The following is a 17390-nucleotide window of genomic DNA, read 5'->3' as shown; positions in this document are numbered from 1 at the left end:
TCAAAGCCAACATGGAAAAGTTGTCCTTCCTGTACTTAATGCGTTTTAGTACACAGATGGTTAATTGTTATTATTAAAGGGAATATTAAATAAAAATGAAACAGTTTTATTGAAATGGAGGGAGCTTTATCAGATCCAAACGGAAACACCATCATCATATGAGGAGAAGCAAAACATAGCCTCTGCTGGGCAGTGGTGGAGCACATCTTTAATCCCAGGGCTCAGGAGGCAGAGGCAGGAGGATCTCTATGAGGTCAAGGCCAGCCTGGTCTACAGAGTGAGTTCTAGAACAGATAAGGCTACACAGAGAAACCCCAACGTGAAAACAACAATAAAAACAAACAACTTCCCCAAATCAAAAGCATTATCAAACAACCATAAATTTAGACTATCTGGATTCTTCTAATTGGAAATTCAATATCTGATTTTGGGTTGAGTGAAACTTAATTTGGAGAAATATATTTGCAGTAAGTACCCTGTGCAATGGAAGGTACGAGTTCCACACATTTTATAAACATTGTGCAAAAAGTTCAGCCAAGCTGTTTCTTTAAGCAATTTCAAGAAAGTTCCAGAACTTGCTACTTTCTGTGTGCTTTTTTTTAAAATATAGCCTGGAGATAAAACCTTGCTTCACAAAGAATACAGTTAAATCATCCGCCCAACCCAGTACTATAATGTTTAGGAGGGTTCCTAAAAATCAAGTACAGTATGGCATTGAAGCAACTTTAGTAATCAAGTTTGGCATGCCAATTACTTTTAATACTACACAAAAAATAATGCACACACTGACTTTTCACCTTTCAGCAGTAAAGGCAGATGGATAGATACAGGACTGAAATGGATATAAGCAGCAACAAAAACTCCAATTCCTAATGGCTCTTCTCAATGGTTGCTTCAACATATTTTAAATGAAAAGGTACCGTGTGAATAAATGGCTTACGGTATTTTCACACATGGGAATCATTGTAATTTGCTCAGATTTACCCTTCGTTATTTCTTCTCCTTTCTCCCTCACTCTTCTGACCACCTCCTCAAAAGTGTTCTTCACTTGCACGTCATGTTTTCTTCTGAAATTTTATTTATTTTCTTTTATTTATTTATTTATTTAATCTTCTAGTTTATTTTAATATTTAGTATAGAATACAAAGTAGTGGATTTGATTACAGCATTTTTATACTCAAGTATAAAAAAAGTCTGTTCTGTATATTTCAGAAAACATGGTATTTGCAGTCCTAAGGCTGGCTTTATTTGCTTAATGTGATGACATCCAGTTCTACCCACTTTCCTTTGATGTAATTTTGAGTTTCTTGGCTGGAAAAAAACCGTGTGTGTGTGTGTGTGTGTGTGTGTGTGTGTGTGTGTGTTTGCTCGAGCATGAGCACGCATTTGAGGATGCATATGTGTGAGTGTGCATGTGTGTCCACATGTGTGCATTTGTGCACATATGCAGACTTCATTTTTTTTTAATTTCTAAGGAGTAAAATATTGTAACTTTGCTTTTTAAGTCCCATTTCCTTCTGCAATGGGAGCCCTGGTACTATCTTCTGTGAAGCAACTCGTTAACACAGGGGAGGCGGTGCTAACACAGGGGAGGCGGTGCTAACACAGGGGAGGCGGTGCTAACACAGGGGAGGCGGTGCTAACACAGGGGAGGCGGTGCTGCACGTCTGATCACTGATATGCAAACATTACTGAAGAGAGAGACGAGGGTGGAGGCTGCTGAGACTCCCTCACCTTTGCATGTCTTTCCATCCTCCTGCAGGATGTAGCCCCTCGGACAGGAGCACTGGTAACTGCCCTCAGTGTTCTTGCAGATGAAGTTGCAGGGCTTTGGAGACTGTGAACATTCATCGAGGTCTACGTAGAAGCAAAACGAACATGAGTCCTGGTCACAGGAAACAGCCAGCCTCACCCCCCCCACACACACCTTCGCTCGCCATCCTTCCTCCTTTTTCTCTGCCATTTACAGTGAATCCAGCTAGAGAGAAAGGATGCTTAGAATAGTTTTCGCTAAAGTAGCAGCTTGAGGATCAATGTACAGATCTTGAAATGTCTAGACAACTGTCTGGGCTCAAAAACAGAAAAGAAAAGAAAGAGAAAGAAAGAAAGAAAGAAAGAAAGAAAGAAAGAAAGAAAGAAAGAAAGAAAGAAAGAAAGAAAGAAGCTTCTGGTTAATTAGAATTTGGGAGCTGCACAGCCTCGGCAGGCTTTATCAGCAGGCTCTCCCACTTTGAGTCTTCTGGATACTCCCACTTCTTCATTGTCTCCCCATTGGGTTTAGTCTGAGCCACTGGCTCCCTGTTGCAGCTTCTCGAAAATTCTCCCTGAGCACTCTCTTCTCCTATCGGGCTCTCACCATTCTTCCTTCTTTTCCTTTTTTTTGTTTTTTGGTTCCAGTACATAAGCCCCAATGCACTTTCTTTGTGGCCTGGCTACATTCTGACCATTTACAGCAGCAGTTTTCAACCGTGGGTCATGCCCATCAGAGAACACACAATTCTGATGGTCTCAGGACCTGAGACACCACTCCTCTATAAACTGGCAGTTCAAAAGTAGCTACAAAAATTTTTTTTATGGTGGCGGTGGGGAGTCATTACAGCATGAGAAACTTTATTAATAAAGGGTCGTGGTGCTAGGAAGGTTGAGAACCACTGATCGACAGGATCGCATTGTTAAGCCATTCTTGCACTGTCCTCACTGGGGTGTGCTACTTTTTATCACCAAGCCTGTGTCTGGCAGTAGGCAATCCGCCCTTCCTCCGCAGAGCTCACTGGATGGATGGGTGCCTGCTGCATTCGGAAATCTCCTGATTCACAGCCTACCCCTGGTTATTCCCCTGTCACAGCTGTTCCTGCTATGTGACTCACATGCTTATGCAGAGTCAGTTGGCTTAAAATCAATGCCGGGTACTTGTTACTAAAATTGGTAATAGGCCAAGGAAATAGAGGGAAACTAAGAAATGTTTGGAGGATGAAAGAAGGCTATTCCCTAGCCTCCTGTTTGTCACAAAGTGGAATGGGTCAGACGATAAGAAATTAAAGAAGAAAAAATATGTCATAAAACAAGCCAAAGGATGCTGTACCTAGACTTCTTTGTAAGGAGAGATTTTAGATGATGCTTCATTCTTTGCTTTATGAAACAGTGAACAAATGCACTCTGTTTCACATGCAAACACACCCTATTCACAAGAAAAGCCCAGTCTTCTTCACCAAGTAGTGGCACATTTGTAAATTTTAAATTAAAGTGACATTTCAACATCTTAGAAAATGCTGAAAGCACATTTTCATGTTTGCCCGACTGCACAGCTGAACTGGACCCTGCTTCCCGCACAAGGGTAAGAACTGCCCCTAGGAGCAGGGGTCTTGAGAAGTCCGGCATCTTTTAGTGAAAGCTGTGTAGGAAAGCACTCTGCTGACTGCACTCGGTCCGTAGCAAGCAGGCGTTGCCAAAGCCTGTGCACACAACTTCATCTTACCTATACAAGCCGTTCCGCTGATGTCTGTGGTATAGCCAGCCTTGCAGAAGCACCGGAAGGAGCCCATGGTGTTGACACACTGGCCGTTAGTGCAGAGGCTCGGCATTACCTTACACTCGTCGATATCTGTAGAGCAAGAAAATGAAGAACGGAAGAAGCTAAAGCATGCACTAAGCATGCACCGTGAGACAACTAGAGAGGAGGGGGAATGAAGGGAATGACCCATATGAGGTGGCAGCGAATGCCTGTAGGAGTTCCGGCGTCCCTTTTCATTACTCAGGGAATGGCAACATGGGAGAGAAACCAAACCATCTGAAGAGGTGGGGAGAGATAGACAGGGGGTGGGGGCTAAGCTGGAAGGCCCAAGCTGCGCTGTCCGTTTTGCTTTCTAAGTAGAGGTTACTGTGTTTGCTATCGCTGTGATATCCCAGCTCCTCTGAAATATGTGATAGTTTATGTATGTTCCTCCAGTTCTCACCTGCCTTAGACTCTGAAGGAAGGCTTCAGTTAGCAGTCAGCCACAGGGCTGGGAGTCTGCTACCGCAGTGGACGAAACTGGTTTATCTTTCATAACATCTGCAAACTACTTGGTTGCACACGCGCGCGCGCGCGCACACACACACACACACACACACACACACACACACTAGTGTGGAAAGAGAATGGATTCCTACCTATACTAGGTGAGCAACGTTTCTTTAAATGAGGCAAGGGCGGTTTTGAGGTTATTAGCACCCCTGGCCTTTGGGATCAGATACATCTGTTCCGTGTTCTTGGGGGAACATTATTTACTGTTACCACAGTCTTGTGCTTCCATTTCCTCCTCTGTTAAGTGAGAATTCTAAAGGTTTGCTATAGGGCTAGATCTCTTAAACTTTCCGAGGCATGGCTTGGGGAGACAGCTCAGTGGGTACAATGATCTCCTTGAGAGTGTGACGACATCAGTTGGATCCCCAGAACCTATACTTAAAAAAGGCTACGAGTGGTAGGGAGATGAAGACAGGAGGATCCCTGAGGCTCACTGGCAGGCCGGCCTGGCCCACTTGGGAAACTCCTCCGGCTTCCACACAGTCCTGTATATCAGAGTGTACATACCTGTACGCGCCTTTATACAGCATTACGTGGGAATATCCAGTCTTTTCGATGCAATTCTGATAAAAATTACCCTTTTCAAGTTTCTTTCAAGTGAATTTGAGTGTACGGAGTTCACTGGTCTGACACAACGCCTGAAGCCCCTCCCCACGTTACCTCTTCCATCAGTGGCGTATCCTGGGCCGTGAGGGCAGAGCTTCTTGTACTGCGCAGTTCCGGGGAGTGGGCACAGCTCACACTGGTGGCCCCAGCCTCGCCCGCCATCACAGCAGCATTCTGACTTTGTGACCAGATTGCGGCTACTGGAGGCCATTTGACACATGGTCTGCAGCACCTCCGCGAAGCACAGCCCCTGCCGGTTGTCTGGAGTGGAGCATGAGGGAGACATGAATCAAGGCCGGGGAGCGGCTTGGTTCCCAGTGCACAATCATGCCCTCCTTCTCAGCTTCAAAACCCCAAGCATTCTTCCTTTGCAAGCAGTCTACACCTACTATAAAATTTTGTTGACTTCGCACAGCTCTAGTGCTTATACTATAAATTGATTATTAACCTCAACAAAGCTATTCAATAGGGATCGATCCATTCTTTCAATTCAGTGAAGGTAATGACTCAGTAAGGAGCCCGAGCTTCTCAGAACCCAACAGGAAGAAGCATCAAATGAATTTCTTTCCTTTTAGATAAAGTAATGACAGGTAGGACTGAAAAATAAATTCAAGACTGTGTTATGGACGTGGTACTCATTCTAGCATTTTCTACGCTGAAAAGACTTGGTGCATTATAGACGGTATATTAATGTTAAGGGGGGCTTCTGTGACATAAGCGTGGAGAAAAACCGTCAGCATGGTTTCATAAGCTAACCGTTCTGGTGACGCTGTAATATGAGCAGATAGCAGCATTTTCCTTATAGGGTGTCTTTGCTATTTCTTCAAAGACACATGACCAGTAAAGATCTAGATTGGAGACAAGAGGAAATAAAATGCATTGTCTTGAGTTTGCAAAAATCTTTCCAGGACAGGAAGCAGCATGCTGCTGCGCATCTGACCCTTGGCCCCACGAGGCCACCCACCAGGTGCCGGCTCTTCTTTACCTGGTTGCTTTAAGTTCGGCCACACCCTACTTTCACAGCTGCCGTCATTCACTGCACCAGCTACACCGTATACATTTCAGAGTTGGTTTAGTACATTTTGGCGCTGGTTTAGTGTGCCATAGCGCCCATGAGGTTTGTATTTCCCAATAGAAAATGTTTTGTAAAGCATTTCTTTACTAGGCCATATAAAAACTAACCCCCATCGATTGCGCTTTTGAAATGTGGCGTTTGCTTTGCATTAATATTGGCAGAGCTTACCTCACACTGAAAATATTTTCTTTTTGGGATGAAATCATCTCCTGATGTAAGTCTTACTAAAGTCACATTTTCCGCAGAGCTTAATTAATCTTAATTTTGGAAAGACTATTTTAGGTTGTTATTTACATTACATGAGCACGAAAGGCATAGGCATATAAATACATCACTTTAACAGATGTCTACCTATGGGCAAAGGCATGTAGAGGACTGGGCTTATGTAAGGTCTGTTCAACAGACAAGAGTGAATGTGCGGAGCTGTTCTGTGGCGACATCATAAGCATGTTTTACTTACCAAGGAAAATGTTCATATATTCACTTACCAAGGCATTCAGTGCCTGAGGAACTTGACTGGAACCCTTCGTTGCACTCACATCTGTAGCTTCCAATGATGTTAACACAACGTCCATTTTCACAGATGCCTGGTTTGGTCCTGCATTCATTTTCATCTTCACAGACAAAAAAATAACGTGCGTAATGAGCAGCTTGAAAAATCATACTTTCCTAACTGTGTTCCAGTGGTTATATCTGATTTAAAATTCTTTGACAAAATACCAATAAGGTGGAATTAAAACAGTCACATGACTATTGCTCTCAGTGTACCTCACCCACCCAGGTGTTTCCATTTTTTATGTTTCCTTCTTGACCCTATCCCTGTAGAAGAGGAATGGCGTCCTCACAGAAACACAATGAAAAGCATAACCCTTCCCCAAGACATTCCACCCCACCAAAAGAGGAAGAATTCTTTGGAAGAGGGGGGCCAATTTCTGAAATAAGAAGAAAATGCTGAGGCTAGAGAGATGGTCCACAGAGATGATGGAAACCAGAGATGAGGGCTTTGGGTGAAATCACAGGGTCAACAGAGGCCTCCGAGGACAAGTCACAGGAAAGACAACTTAGACAACACAACCATTTTGCTTGGTGACAGGTAAGTAACAGGAAAAAAAAAAAACTTATTTATTAAAATTCCCAATATCTTTACTGGGTGTGTTTGACAATTTTGATAAATTGCTCCTTTTCTTTTATACATATTTTAGTTTTTGAGTCTTCAAGGCTCTGACATCTTTTTCGTGTTATCTCTTTATTTACATTTGCCTTGAATATCTTTCTCCATCTCTTTATTTTCAAACTATCATCTCACCCTTTGACTTAGGTATGTTTCCTACAAAAAGCATTTAGATGAAGTTAAAAAGAATCTTAAAAAATGCATTTATCTTTTAACTAGCAATTTAAACTATTTATACTTACGATTTCATTCTTACCTCATTCTTTCATACCTGCCATCTCATATGTTTCAAGTTATTTCATATTTACTATGCAACTGCCCCCCCTTCTCTTAGCATTTACCAAATCACTCTAACTTTCCATGCTTTCCTTTTGTCTCCAACCCAGGTTTGGAAATTACCAGGTTCTTTCCACTCTAATGTAGCAGACTTTAAATGAGTTCAAATGTTCCTTAATGAATTTTCTACTAGAGTCAAGAAGAACTTAATTTTTCATAGATATATATACTATGTGTTGAACCTAGTAACTTGTGGATGCTATAAGTATCTTTCCCTGGGCTCTTGTCTCTAGGCTCCTTTTTACTTGAGACAAAGTCTTACTAAACTGCACAGACTGCCATAAACTGACTGTGTGGTCTAAGATGGATTTGGAGCATCATTCTCTTGCCCCAGCCTCCTCAGGTCCTGCCCCAATAGCGGTATCTGCTCAAAAATTTTTCAGCTGGTAGCTTGTATGCTGGTGGGACTAGTGCCTTTCTACATGGATGGGTGACTGTCTCCTGGATCAGAATGTTTGGTTTGTTAATTACTTCAGAGAGGGAACTTGACTACAAAATAAATTCCAAAATAAACTTTCGACAATGCCTTATTTTGATTTTCTTTTCTTTTTTTTTTAATTTTATTTTTCTTTTTAGTTACATTTTGTTAACTCTGTGTCCCCTCTGTATCCTGCTCCCTCATTCTCTCCCCAACCCCACACTCCCTCCCTGGTCTCCTCCCTGCCCTTTCCCAAGTCCACTGATAGGGAAGGACCTCCTCCCCTTTCATTTGACCCTGTTTTATCAGGTATCTTCAGGGCTGGCTGTGGAGTCCTCCTCTGTGACCTAACAGGACTGCTCCTCCCCTGGGGGGGGGGAGGGGAGTCAAGGAGCCTGACCTTGGATCCTGTTAGAAATAGTCCTTGTTCCCCTTACTTTGGAAAACTATTTGGTTACTGAGCTACCACGGGCCACATCTGAGCAGAAGTTCTAGGTTATATCCATAGATGGTCCTTGGTTGAGTGTCAGTCTCTGAAAAGACCCTGTGCCAGGATAGAGCTCCTATCCTTTCCATATCATACTAACTCCCCTTTTTTCATATGATTCCCTGCACTCTGCCGAGGGTTTGGTTATGAGTCTTAGTGTCTGCTTTGAAACACTGCTAGGTAAAGTCTTTCAAATGCCTTTTGCGTACCTTGGTGTGACTCTAACCAAGCAAGTGAAAGACCTGTTTGAGAAAAACTTCAAGTCTCTGAAGAAAGAAATCGAAGAAGATATCAGAAGATGGAAAGATCTCCCGTGCTCATGGATTGGTAGGATTAACATTGTGAAAATGGCCATACTGCCAAAAGCAATCTACAGATTCAATGCAATTCCCATCAAAATACCAACTCAATTCTTTACAGACCTTGAAAAAAAGATTCTCAGCTTCATATGGAGAAAAAAAAAAAACCCAGAATCTCCAAAACGATCCTGTACAACAACAGATCATCTGGAGGTATCTCCATCCCTGATCTCAAGCTGTACTACAGGGCAACAGTAATAAAAACTGCATGGTATTGGCATAGAAACAGAAAGGAGGATCAATGGAACCACATAGAAGACCCAGAAATAAATCCACACACCTATGAATACTCGATATTTGACAAAGAAGCCAAATCCATTCAATGGAAAAAAGATAGCATCTTCAACAAATGGTGCTGGACCAACTGGATGTCTACATGCAGAAAAATGAAAATAGATCCATATTTATCACCCTGCACAAAACTAAAGTCAAAGTGGATCAAGGACTTCAACATAAAACCAGATACTCTAAATCAGTTGGAAAAAAAAAGTAGGGAACAGCCTAGAACTCATTGGCACAGGAGACAACTTCCTGAACAGAACACCAACAGCACAGGCTCTAAGAGCAACAACCAACAAATGGGACCTCATGAAACTGAAAAGCTTCTATAAAGCAAAGGACACTGTCATCAAAACAAAACGACAGCCTACAGATTGGGAAAGAATCTTCACCAACCCTTTATCTGACAGAGGGCTAATATCCAGTATATATAAAGAACTAAAGAAGCAGAAAAGCAACAAACCAAGTAATCCCATTAAAAAATGGGGAATGGAGCTAAACAGAGAATTCTCGAAAGAGGAACATCGAATGGCAGCGAAACACTTAAAGAAATGCTCAACCTCATTAGCCATTAGGGAAATGCAAATCAAAACGACCCTGAGATTTCACCTTATTTTGATTTTCTTACACTCCACCGAGTTTAAAAATTTTAGTTCAAAATCATTTCCCTTATATAACATTTATTTTACCCAGCATTTTTGTTCATTTCAAGGGAATAGGGTTTTTTTTTTGTTTTTTTTTTTCCCCTCTGGAAGCTTTAGGGATTTTCAGTTTGTTTTTAGAGTTCTGAAATTTACAATGATGTGACTTCATGTAGATTTTCAGTTTTAGGGGGAAGATCCATATTCCAAGATATTTAAAAGTAGTCACAAGAACCATGAACTAAATTATGAAAGTTAGGTTTCCTAGTTTGTTGCTTTTAGGGCTCAACTCGGCCACCCCTAGATATGGGTCTTTCTCCAGTGCTGCTCTAGATTTTGATATGGATTTATAATTTAACAACAGAAATTGATTTCTCCAATAATGCTGTTGCTGGGTGCACCGCCTAACCTTAGCTCTGACGTGTGAGCAACAACCTGCTCTGCCTCAGGTTTCATGGCTACTTTCTGTTACTGCTACTGGCAATGAGAATTTCTCAGAGATGTTGAAAAGCACAAACACGGGATTCCCTACCACTTGCTGTAGCTTATGTAGGGTGTGTCTTGTGATGCTGCTACACCTTCAGGACATCTTGATTCCCAGCATCCACTGCCTCTCCTTGGACAATTTCTGCATGAGGACCACCAACTATGGCCGCTTCCATGCCTAACCTGCAACAGCAGCACCTACAGGAGAATGGCTCCTCGGACAGTTCTCCTTTCATTCCTCACTAGTCTGGGCACCACGGAATTTGGGCTTGTCTGGACAGTCCCACTGCAGTGGGCCCACACAGCTGCAGTGCTGAGAAGTGAATGCCACTGCCCAACTCTGAACTACCCGGCGGTACCCTCACTTTCAGCTTTTTCCTCTTCCTGCCAGCTCAGGCCTTTGTTGCCTTTCCAGGCCAGGTCTCTGTTTTGCCTTCCCAGATCTCACAGCTCCCCCTTATTGGAAAATCATGCCCTGTATACATACATTCCCCAGTAACTTCTACCTTGAAAACCAAACCAGGAGAGAGCATGTCTCAGTTGCCCTGGATGACTCCAGTTACTGTCACGTCTATTGATTCCCCATTAGGGACAAAACTTGAAAGAAGGATCTTCCTCACGTCTGGTTCACTTTGCTTCACTCACCTGCTCTGTGCCTACACTGAAACATCCTGCAAGGCCACCAAATCCAAATGTCATGTTGCAGTCTACACATGGCTCTTCCGTTCAGCAAAGTGCACTCCCCCGCTACTCACTCAGTGACCAGTTCTCCACATTCTCTAGACAGTACACCATCCCACGAGATCTCCTTTCCTGCTTGCTGCTGTGTTTCTGTCTCCTGTGGGTTTTCAGCAGCCCTGAACAGTGGGCTGCCTAGAACCCAGTCACTCTTTCTTCTCATGATCCCTTTCCTGGTGTCCCTGTCAATTCCATGATCACTTCAACAATATGTATTTGTCGGCAGTTTATACCTCTGCCCCATAGATCACTTAAATGATCTGTATTTGTCAGCAATTTATACCTCTGCCCCATAAATATGTTTGTACACATAATAATACCAGCGGGATATGAAAGATGTCCAGTGCATCCTGCTGTCATTGTGCAGCTGACTACACCTTCCAATCAACCGATTCAAGTAAAAATCCTTCTTATCTTCCATACTCCTCTTCCTTCACCTGTCCTGTCCTGGGTCCATCAGCAACCCTGGCTGTGGATTAGTTTATTCTTTATTCTAGATCTTTCCACACTGTAACCATGGCCCCAAACTGCATGATTTTTAAACAGCCACATAAACGGCATCACTACTTTTCCGGCTTCTTCCTCCTTAAAATGCGGTACTTACAAGGCAGCCAGAGTGCTCTAAAAGTGCCAATTAGAGGATAACAATGCTAGCATCTAATTGAAATTTTACTATCTGCCCAGCTCTTTCCTAAGTCAGCCATGACAACAATCCTATGAGGTAAGTGTCCTCACGATTACAATTTGTTTTAGCACAAGGAATCTGAGACACAGTTAATTTGCCTTACACGGGGTTACAGGCTGGCCAAGAGCTTACAGCTAGGTTTTCACGTTTGTGGCACATCCCCAGCCTTACAAAGCACTCTGCCTTCAGGCTCTTGCCACGAAGCCTGACTCCACCATGACTGCTGTTCACTCGCATACCCTCCGTCCTGCCTTTGTGTAATGCTGCCCTTCATGGCTGCCACAGGAACTACACTGTTACCAACATTTCTTTATTTTTCCATTCTAAGTCACAGCTCCCAGAGTTCACTTCATTAAACCCCGAAGCACACTCTGAAGTATCTCCTACCCAATCGCAAAACCTTATTTTCCTTAAAAGGCATAATTACCACTGTATGGCATTACCATGGCCCTTTGTTTCTTTATTTGTTCAGGCCTCTCCTTTTCCCAAGCCAGGGGAGGAAGTGAAGGATTTGTCCTCAAATGAAACCAGTTTATTCTGTACTGCCAGAACCACAAACATGGTGAATGTTTCATAAATATAATTAAACTAATGGAGGACTCTTGTGTAAGGGTTTTCATTAGCAGTGTGCTCTTTATGATGGAGGCTTAAATCTTTTTCCTAAGAATTTCTCTAAAATATTCAAATATACCCCAATCCTTTTATTTGCTTACTTTTTTCTTTTTCGAAAAAGGGTTTATTTATAAACATATTGTGGATATCTGTCTTCCACTATTGGTTCATTCTGTATCCACATTTCTAATTGTGTTTTGCATGCAGACGTGTGTTCGCATGTGTGTGTGCATGTTCATGTGTGTGTATGTGCATGTGTGTGTGCATGTGTGTACATGTGCATGTGTGTACAGGTGCACATGAAGGCTGGGGTTTACCATGCTATCTTCCTCTCTCATGCTCCACTTTAGTTTTTGAGACAGGGTCTCTCGCCGGTTTTCACCATTTGGCTAATTTGGCTAGTCAGCAAGTCCCAGGGACCGTGTTTTCCCCTCTCTAGTGCTGGGGAAACAGGTGCCCACTGCTGAGCTCAGCTTGCACATGGGTGTTGTGGGCTGGACTTGGGTCCTCATGCTTGCACAGTAAGCACCTCACCTTTAGGCATCTCCCCAGCCCCTCATTCCTACTCTACTACTTCTGAAGAGATTTTTAACTCCTGTGACAGGTGCATCTTTTTTTTCTGACCTCTACTAGCTCGTCATTATACTGTCCTTTCTTCCACATTTCAAAAGCTTTTAAACCACTTGGGTTTTTATTTAACGATCTTTCTCACAGATTCTTACAGGAGATTTTTCTAAATCTTTCTTCCTTGCAATTGTCTCCAGTTTATTCCTTATCTTCCTTCCCATCTTCCCCTCTTTCCCTGCACACATTGTTTGCATATTTGTGTGAATCCTTCAGCTTTGAGCACTTTTCTCCAGTTTAGCTGTTTGTGGGAAGAGTAGCCCGGCAGGTCAGGGTAAAGCCAGCATAATGAATGGTTTCAACTCACATTTATATATATATATATATATATATATATATATATATATATATATATATATATATAATAAATGAACATCTTCAATAAATCTGTCATGCTTTCTGTCCCCGGGGAATTATACTGAGTCAGAGGATCTCTGTAGCCTGATTCAGAAAGCACACTAAGTCTTAGGCTCTTTGGTGACAGCTTCATCTCTCTCCTTTTGGCCTCTCCTCTAGAAATCTCCATGTCTAGACCAGTCTGTGGATAATTAAACAGCATGGTACCAGTCTATCTTTCACATCCATCTTTTCATAGACCGCGGGGGTAGAATGGGGCCTTCACAAAAATACTCTGTGTCTCATCCACCAGGCCCTGGATCAAACTTTTGAAAACTTCTGAAGGAGAGCATCCCACCAAAGACCCATGCTGTTTAAAACTTTACACCGTTTAAAGACACCCTCCATAGGCCAGGTTTTTAAGTCACAACAGTCCAGTACTCATCTGTTTCCACGACATTTCTAAAATTTTCAAGATTGAGAAGGATGTATCTTTATTCCATCATCTTTAAAATAAACACTGCCTTCTCCTAAATTACAGTCTCAGATGCTTATCAATCCGTGTTCAATCAAACTTAATGATCTTGGTATCTTGTTTTCTAATTACTAGACTTTAGTATCTGTGATTTGCTGAAGAAATGAATGTTTGATTATAACATAATGCATGATCAAGTTTCGCCCTTTGGTTAATTTTACAGTTTTCCTTTTGGGGTTTTTCTATGTCCTACATAACAGCCTTAGCTTGTCTTATTTTACAGTTTGATAAAAGTTGGCATTTTTGAGAAATTCTCTTGGACTCTGACATCATGCGTGTACATTTTCACTTTTTAAATGACTTTATTTTCCATCCTAAATTTTATAAACTATTTATTTTTGTAATATTTCATTATTTGTGTGGGATTTCTAGTTGTGAAATCATACTGCACACATCAAATGGGCTTTTTCACAGCATTTCATAACAAAAAGCTTGAGGATCTGGCAAACTTTAAAACCTACTTCTCACTAGGTAACTCCGGCCTGGCTTTGAACACACAAATCCCAAGTGCTGGTGTCAGAAGCTCAAGCCGCTCTGCTTGGCCTCAGGGCTTGCATCTTTTGTTGTGCATTTTGAAAAGAAAATGTACAGGTACAAAATGCTGCCCATCCATGGGATCATAAAATATGAGCACTAGAGAAGGTACCTTCCCTTTCACCCGGCATGCAGACTGGTTCTTACTGTGTACACCACAGAGGAACTGAGGGACCAAAAACTAACCCTATTGGAGTTACCCAGCTCATCTACACCAGTTCTGATGAGAAGCTTCTTTGTTCTAACTTCTACCTCTGCTCCCCAAGACACAGATAAATGTGTTGGTATTACAATGAGAAAGTCTACTAGTTGCAGACAACAGAAAACGTCTAAGTAAGTGAAGCAAAACATACCTCTCGGTACTTTAGCTAGATAAACTTAGACTAAGAATTTATACTCCCATTTAAAACAAATGAAAAGGTGTTTTAGATGCAGTAATCAGGATGGCTATTTCCTCCTTTCCACACAGGGTAGAATTTTGCTCCCTGCTTCATTTGAGGAACATATGCTTTAGACTTACAAGCCTAGGTTAATCCCCAGAACCAACAGGCATTAGATAAACAGTGATTGTGAATCAACCACTGTGTAACTAAACTCCTGACACAGGACTTCAACAAACAAACCGACTCTCATCAAATACGGTTTGTTAAGTCAGTAGGCATGCCATGCTGTAGTGTGGACATTGAACATCCTCTAATGGCTGATATGCTTAAGGTTGGCCACCAGAAGGCCCCACTGGGAGGTTGTGAGGTCTTGAGGACAGAGGGTATAATGTGCCAAGGTCACTGCAGACTTGTCCCTCAAGGGGACTACGGGACCCCAGCCCCAGCCTGCACGTAACTACAAAGCATGGGCCCGCTGGTCACAGGCTACAACATCCACGCAAATGAGCCAAAACAACCCTTATCTTTGTATTCCTTCTCAAGTATTTTGCTGCAAAGGGCAAATATGTCTGAAATTTAGGCAGAGATTAGTGGGGTGCTGCATTTTTAAGGTTTATGCTATGCATGTAATTTAGGAATTCACTTTCGCCAAAGGTCAAGATTTTCAGATGAAGATAAAATCACTCTACATTAGTAAGCTCTAATTTAAGTCTCTTTCTCCGTGGTTAACTTCTGCTGTGAACCGTGATTTCTCTTTTTAAAACTTTTCCTGTGCATTCACTTGCTTGCATATGTACCTGCAGAAGACGTGACTATTACTTGCATTTTCCTACAAAATAACATGTTAATTTACATGGCTTTACTCCATATGTTCTTAGTTATTCCTGAGTCAGTATGCACATACATTGATCACACTCACCTTAACAGCTATGTATCTCCTAGCAGGAATAAACCACCATGTATTTATCTATGTGTGTATTTATAATGGGTACTTTGGTTTCATTCATTTATTGTTTTTGTTAGCACAAACAGCATAATGCTGTATGTCCTGTATTTCTTTTCCTGTGGTAGCTTCATTTTTTTTTTAAATGAGCTTTACAGAGGTCTAATTTACATGCCATTAAATTTGTAAGTGTACGGCTCAATGGTTTTGGGTCAGTTACAGGCTCAAGCAGCCGTCACCACAATGTAGACTTAGAACATGTTCATCCCCTGAAGGCATCCCTGGTGTCCGTTTATAGCCTCTCTCTGTTCTAACTTTGAGCAGCAGACAACTGTGCACCACTTCATTTGTAAGAAATGTTATTCTTTATTTTGGTCTTCTTTTGGCAGACATAGGAAACTATTAATAATTGTTGTTTCTTTAAAAAGACATCAGTTTCCCTAGGGGGTGGAGGTTGGTAAGAGGGTAGCAGGCTCTCAGTTAAACAGTCCCTGTTTTCAGGGAGGAGAAAGCCTGCTTGGTGGGCTACGGTGAGGTGATAGACAGCACTTTATAAGGAAGGGGACACGGATGATGACTGCGGAAGTTGTGACATGCTTGCATGAGGCACGTGCCGTGAAGTTATAGCTCGGTCTCATCTCTTTAGAAATGAATGCACTGAAACGTGTTGAGCAATGGAGAAAAGTTAATAATGATGCGAAACTGCTCCTCGGCTATCTCCTCACTCACAAAAGGGAAGATACAAAAGTGAGACCATTGACCTCAAAATCTCAGTTAGTAAAACGCATAGAGGTACTTTGTGGACATTTTCCACGCGGCCAAGTTGGATGTTTTAGACTCACAGAAGCTCGCCCATAACAAAAGTCCTCAATTCTCAGCAGGGTAAACCACCACCACATGATCCAGAGACTCGCTTGCTGCCCTGGGCCCTGAGATGATGAATACTGCTAGCCTCTGTGCCTCCTGGAAAAGAGCTGGCCCATCTGGGATCAGTGTTAGATCTGGCCCGGAGCGAGAGTGTTGCTCAAACAGAGACCTGTGCTTGGAACTTACCGACACAGCCCTCTCCATCAGGCCTGCGGGCCATGCCAGGGGGGCAGATGCACATGAAAGTGCCGATCAGATTCTTACACATCATGCCTCTAGATTCGCAGTCGTGTAGCCCTTCAGCACATTCATCCAGATCTGCAAGAACATGTATTAAAGTATGTGTCAAGAGGGAAAAAAAAAAGCAGTAAAATGAGCACATTCCATTTCAGTAACACTGCCGGTCTTCTGACCCTTGTCATGCTATGACAGAGGACGTGGATGCTCAGTCTCCCAAACAGCTGGCTCTAGCCCAGATGTGCAGCACTTTCGGGATTGGTCCTCACAGTGGGTCCAGGGGAGGGTAACCCTTTGCTTTTTAAATAAGGGCCTGGGCATATGACAGCAGTGAGATGCTGGAGCCGCTTCATCCATAGACTTTATCTAGGTCCTGTCATCCAGGTGAAAAAATCTACAGCAAAAGCTGCCACGTTTCTTTCTGTAAAGCTCTGGGAGAAAAGTGCTCAGAAGACACACTCCAACGAGGCAAGCCAAGCTGCACCTCCCCTGCTGCCCTTGGCCTTACCTTTACACATCTTCTGGTCATCCCTGAGGGCATAGCCCACGGGGCACGTGCATTCGTAAGATCCAAAAGTGTTCATGCAGCGGAAGGCACACAGCAGTGGGTTCTGGGCACATTCATTGATATCTGATCAAGGAAAGGGGCATGTGTTTAATATATATAGTACATCAGCATGAGACTCATTATATTTCTCCTCGTAATTACTTCTTTAAAGAAATACTTATGGCTTTACTGGCAGATCCCATAGGAAGCAACAGGGTAATAGAACTTTGGCTGGTGGATAAGGTATAGTACCTGGCAAGTTGTCCTCCTCTAAGTTAACAGCTATACGCTGGAGAAATTACAAAAGCTCCCTGGAATTTTAGTGACAATAAAAATTGGGTGCCAGGTACTTGCAAGGACTATTAATCACCATATTGGTTGAGCATCCTTCCTTTTCCCTTCTCCCCATGTGCCGCGCAGCTGAGCAT

At 42.6% G+C, this 17390-nt stretch overlaps 1 protein-coding gene across 1 annotated transcript in view; it reads right to left on the bottom strand.

Moving 5' to 3' along the window:
• Fbn2 (fibrillin 2) overlaps positions 1-17390 on the bottom strand; it is a 220748-nt gene that overhangs the window by 14040 nt on the left and 189318 nt on the right. The window contains exons 54-59 of the mRNA XM_021634127.2: positions 16924-17046; positions 16365-16496; positions 6233-6358; positions 4724-4930; positions 3476-3601; positions 1735-1857 (exon numbers count right to left, since the gene is read on the bottom strand). Coding sequence (XP_021489802.1) covers positions 1735-1857; positions 3476-3601; positions 4724-4930; positions 6233-6358; positions 16365-16496; positions 16924-17046 — 837 coding nt within the window. The remainder of the gene's footprint in view (positions 1-1734; positions 1858-3475; positions 3602-4723; positions 4931-6232; positions 6359-16364; positions 16497-16923; positions 17047-17390) is intronic.

This window comes from Meriones unguiculatus, chromosome 2 (genome assembly GCF_030254825.1).
Source record: "Meriones unguiculatus strain TT.TT164.6M chromosome 2, Bangor_MerUng_6.1, whole genome shotgun sequence".
NCBI classification, from domain to species: domain Eukaryota; kingdom Metazoa; phylum Chordata; class Mammalia; order Rodentia; family Muridae; genus Meriones; species Meriones unguiculatus.
Note: the sequence above shows the minus strand (reverse complement) of the source record. Positions and strands in the feature narration are given on the sequence as shown.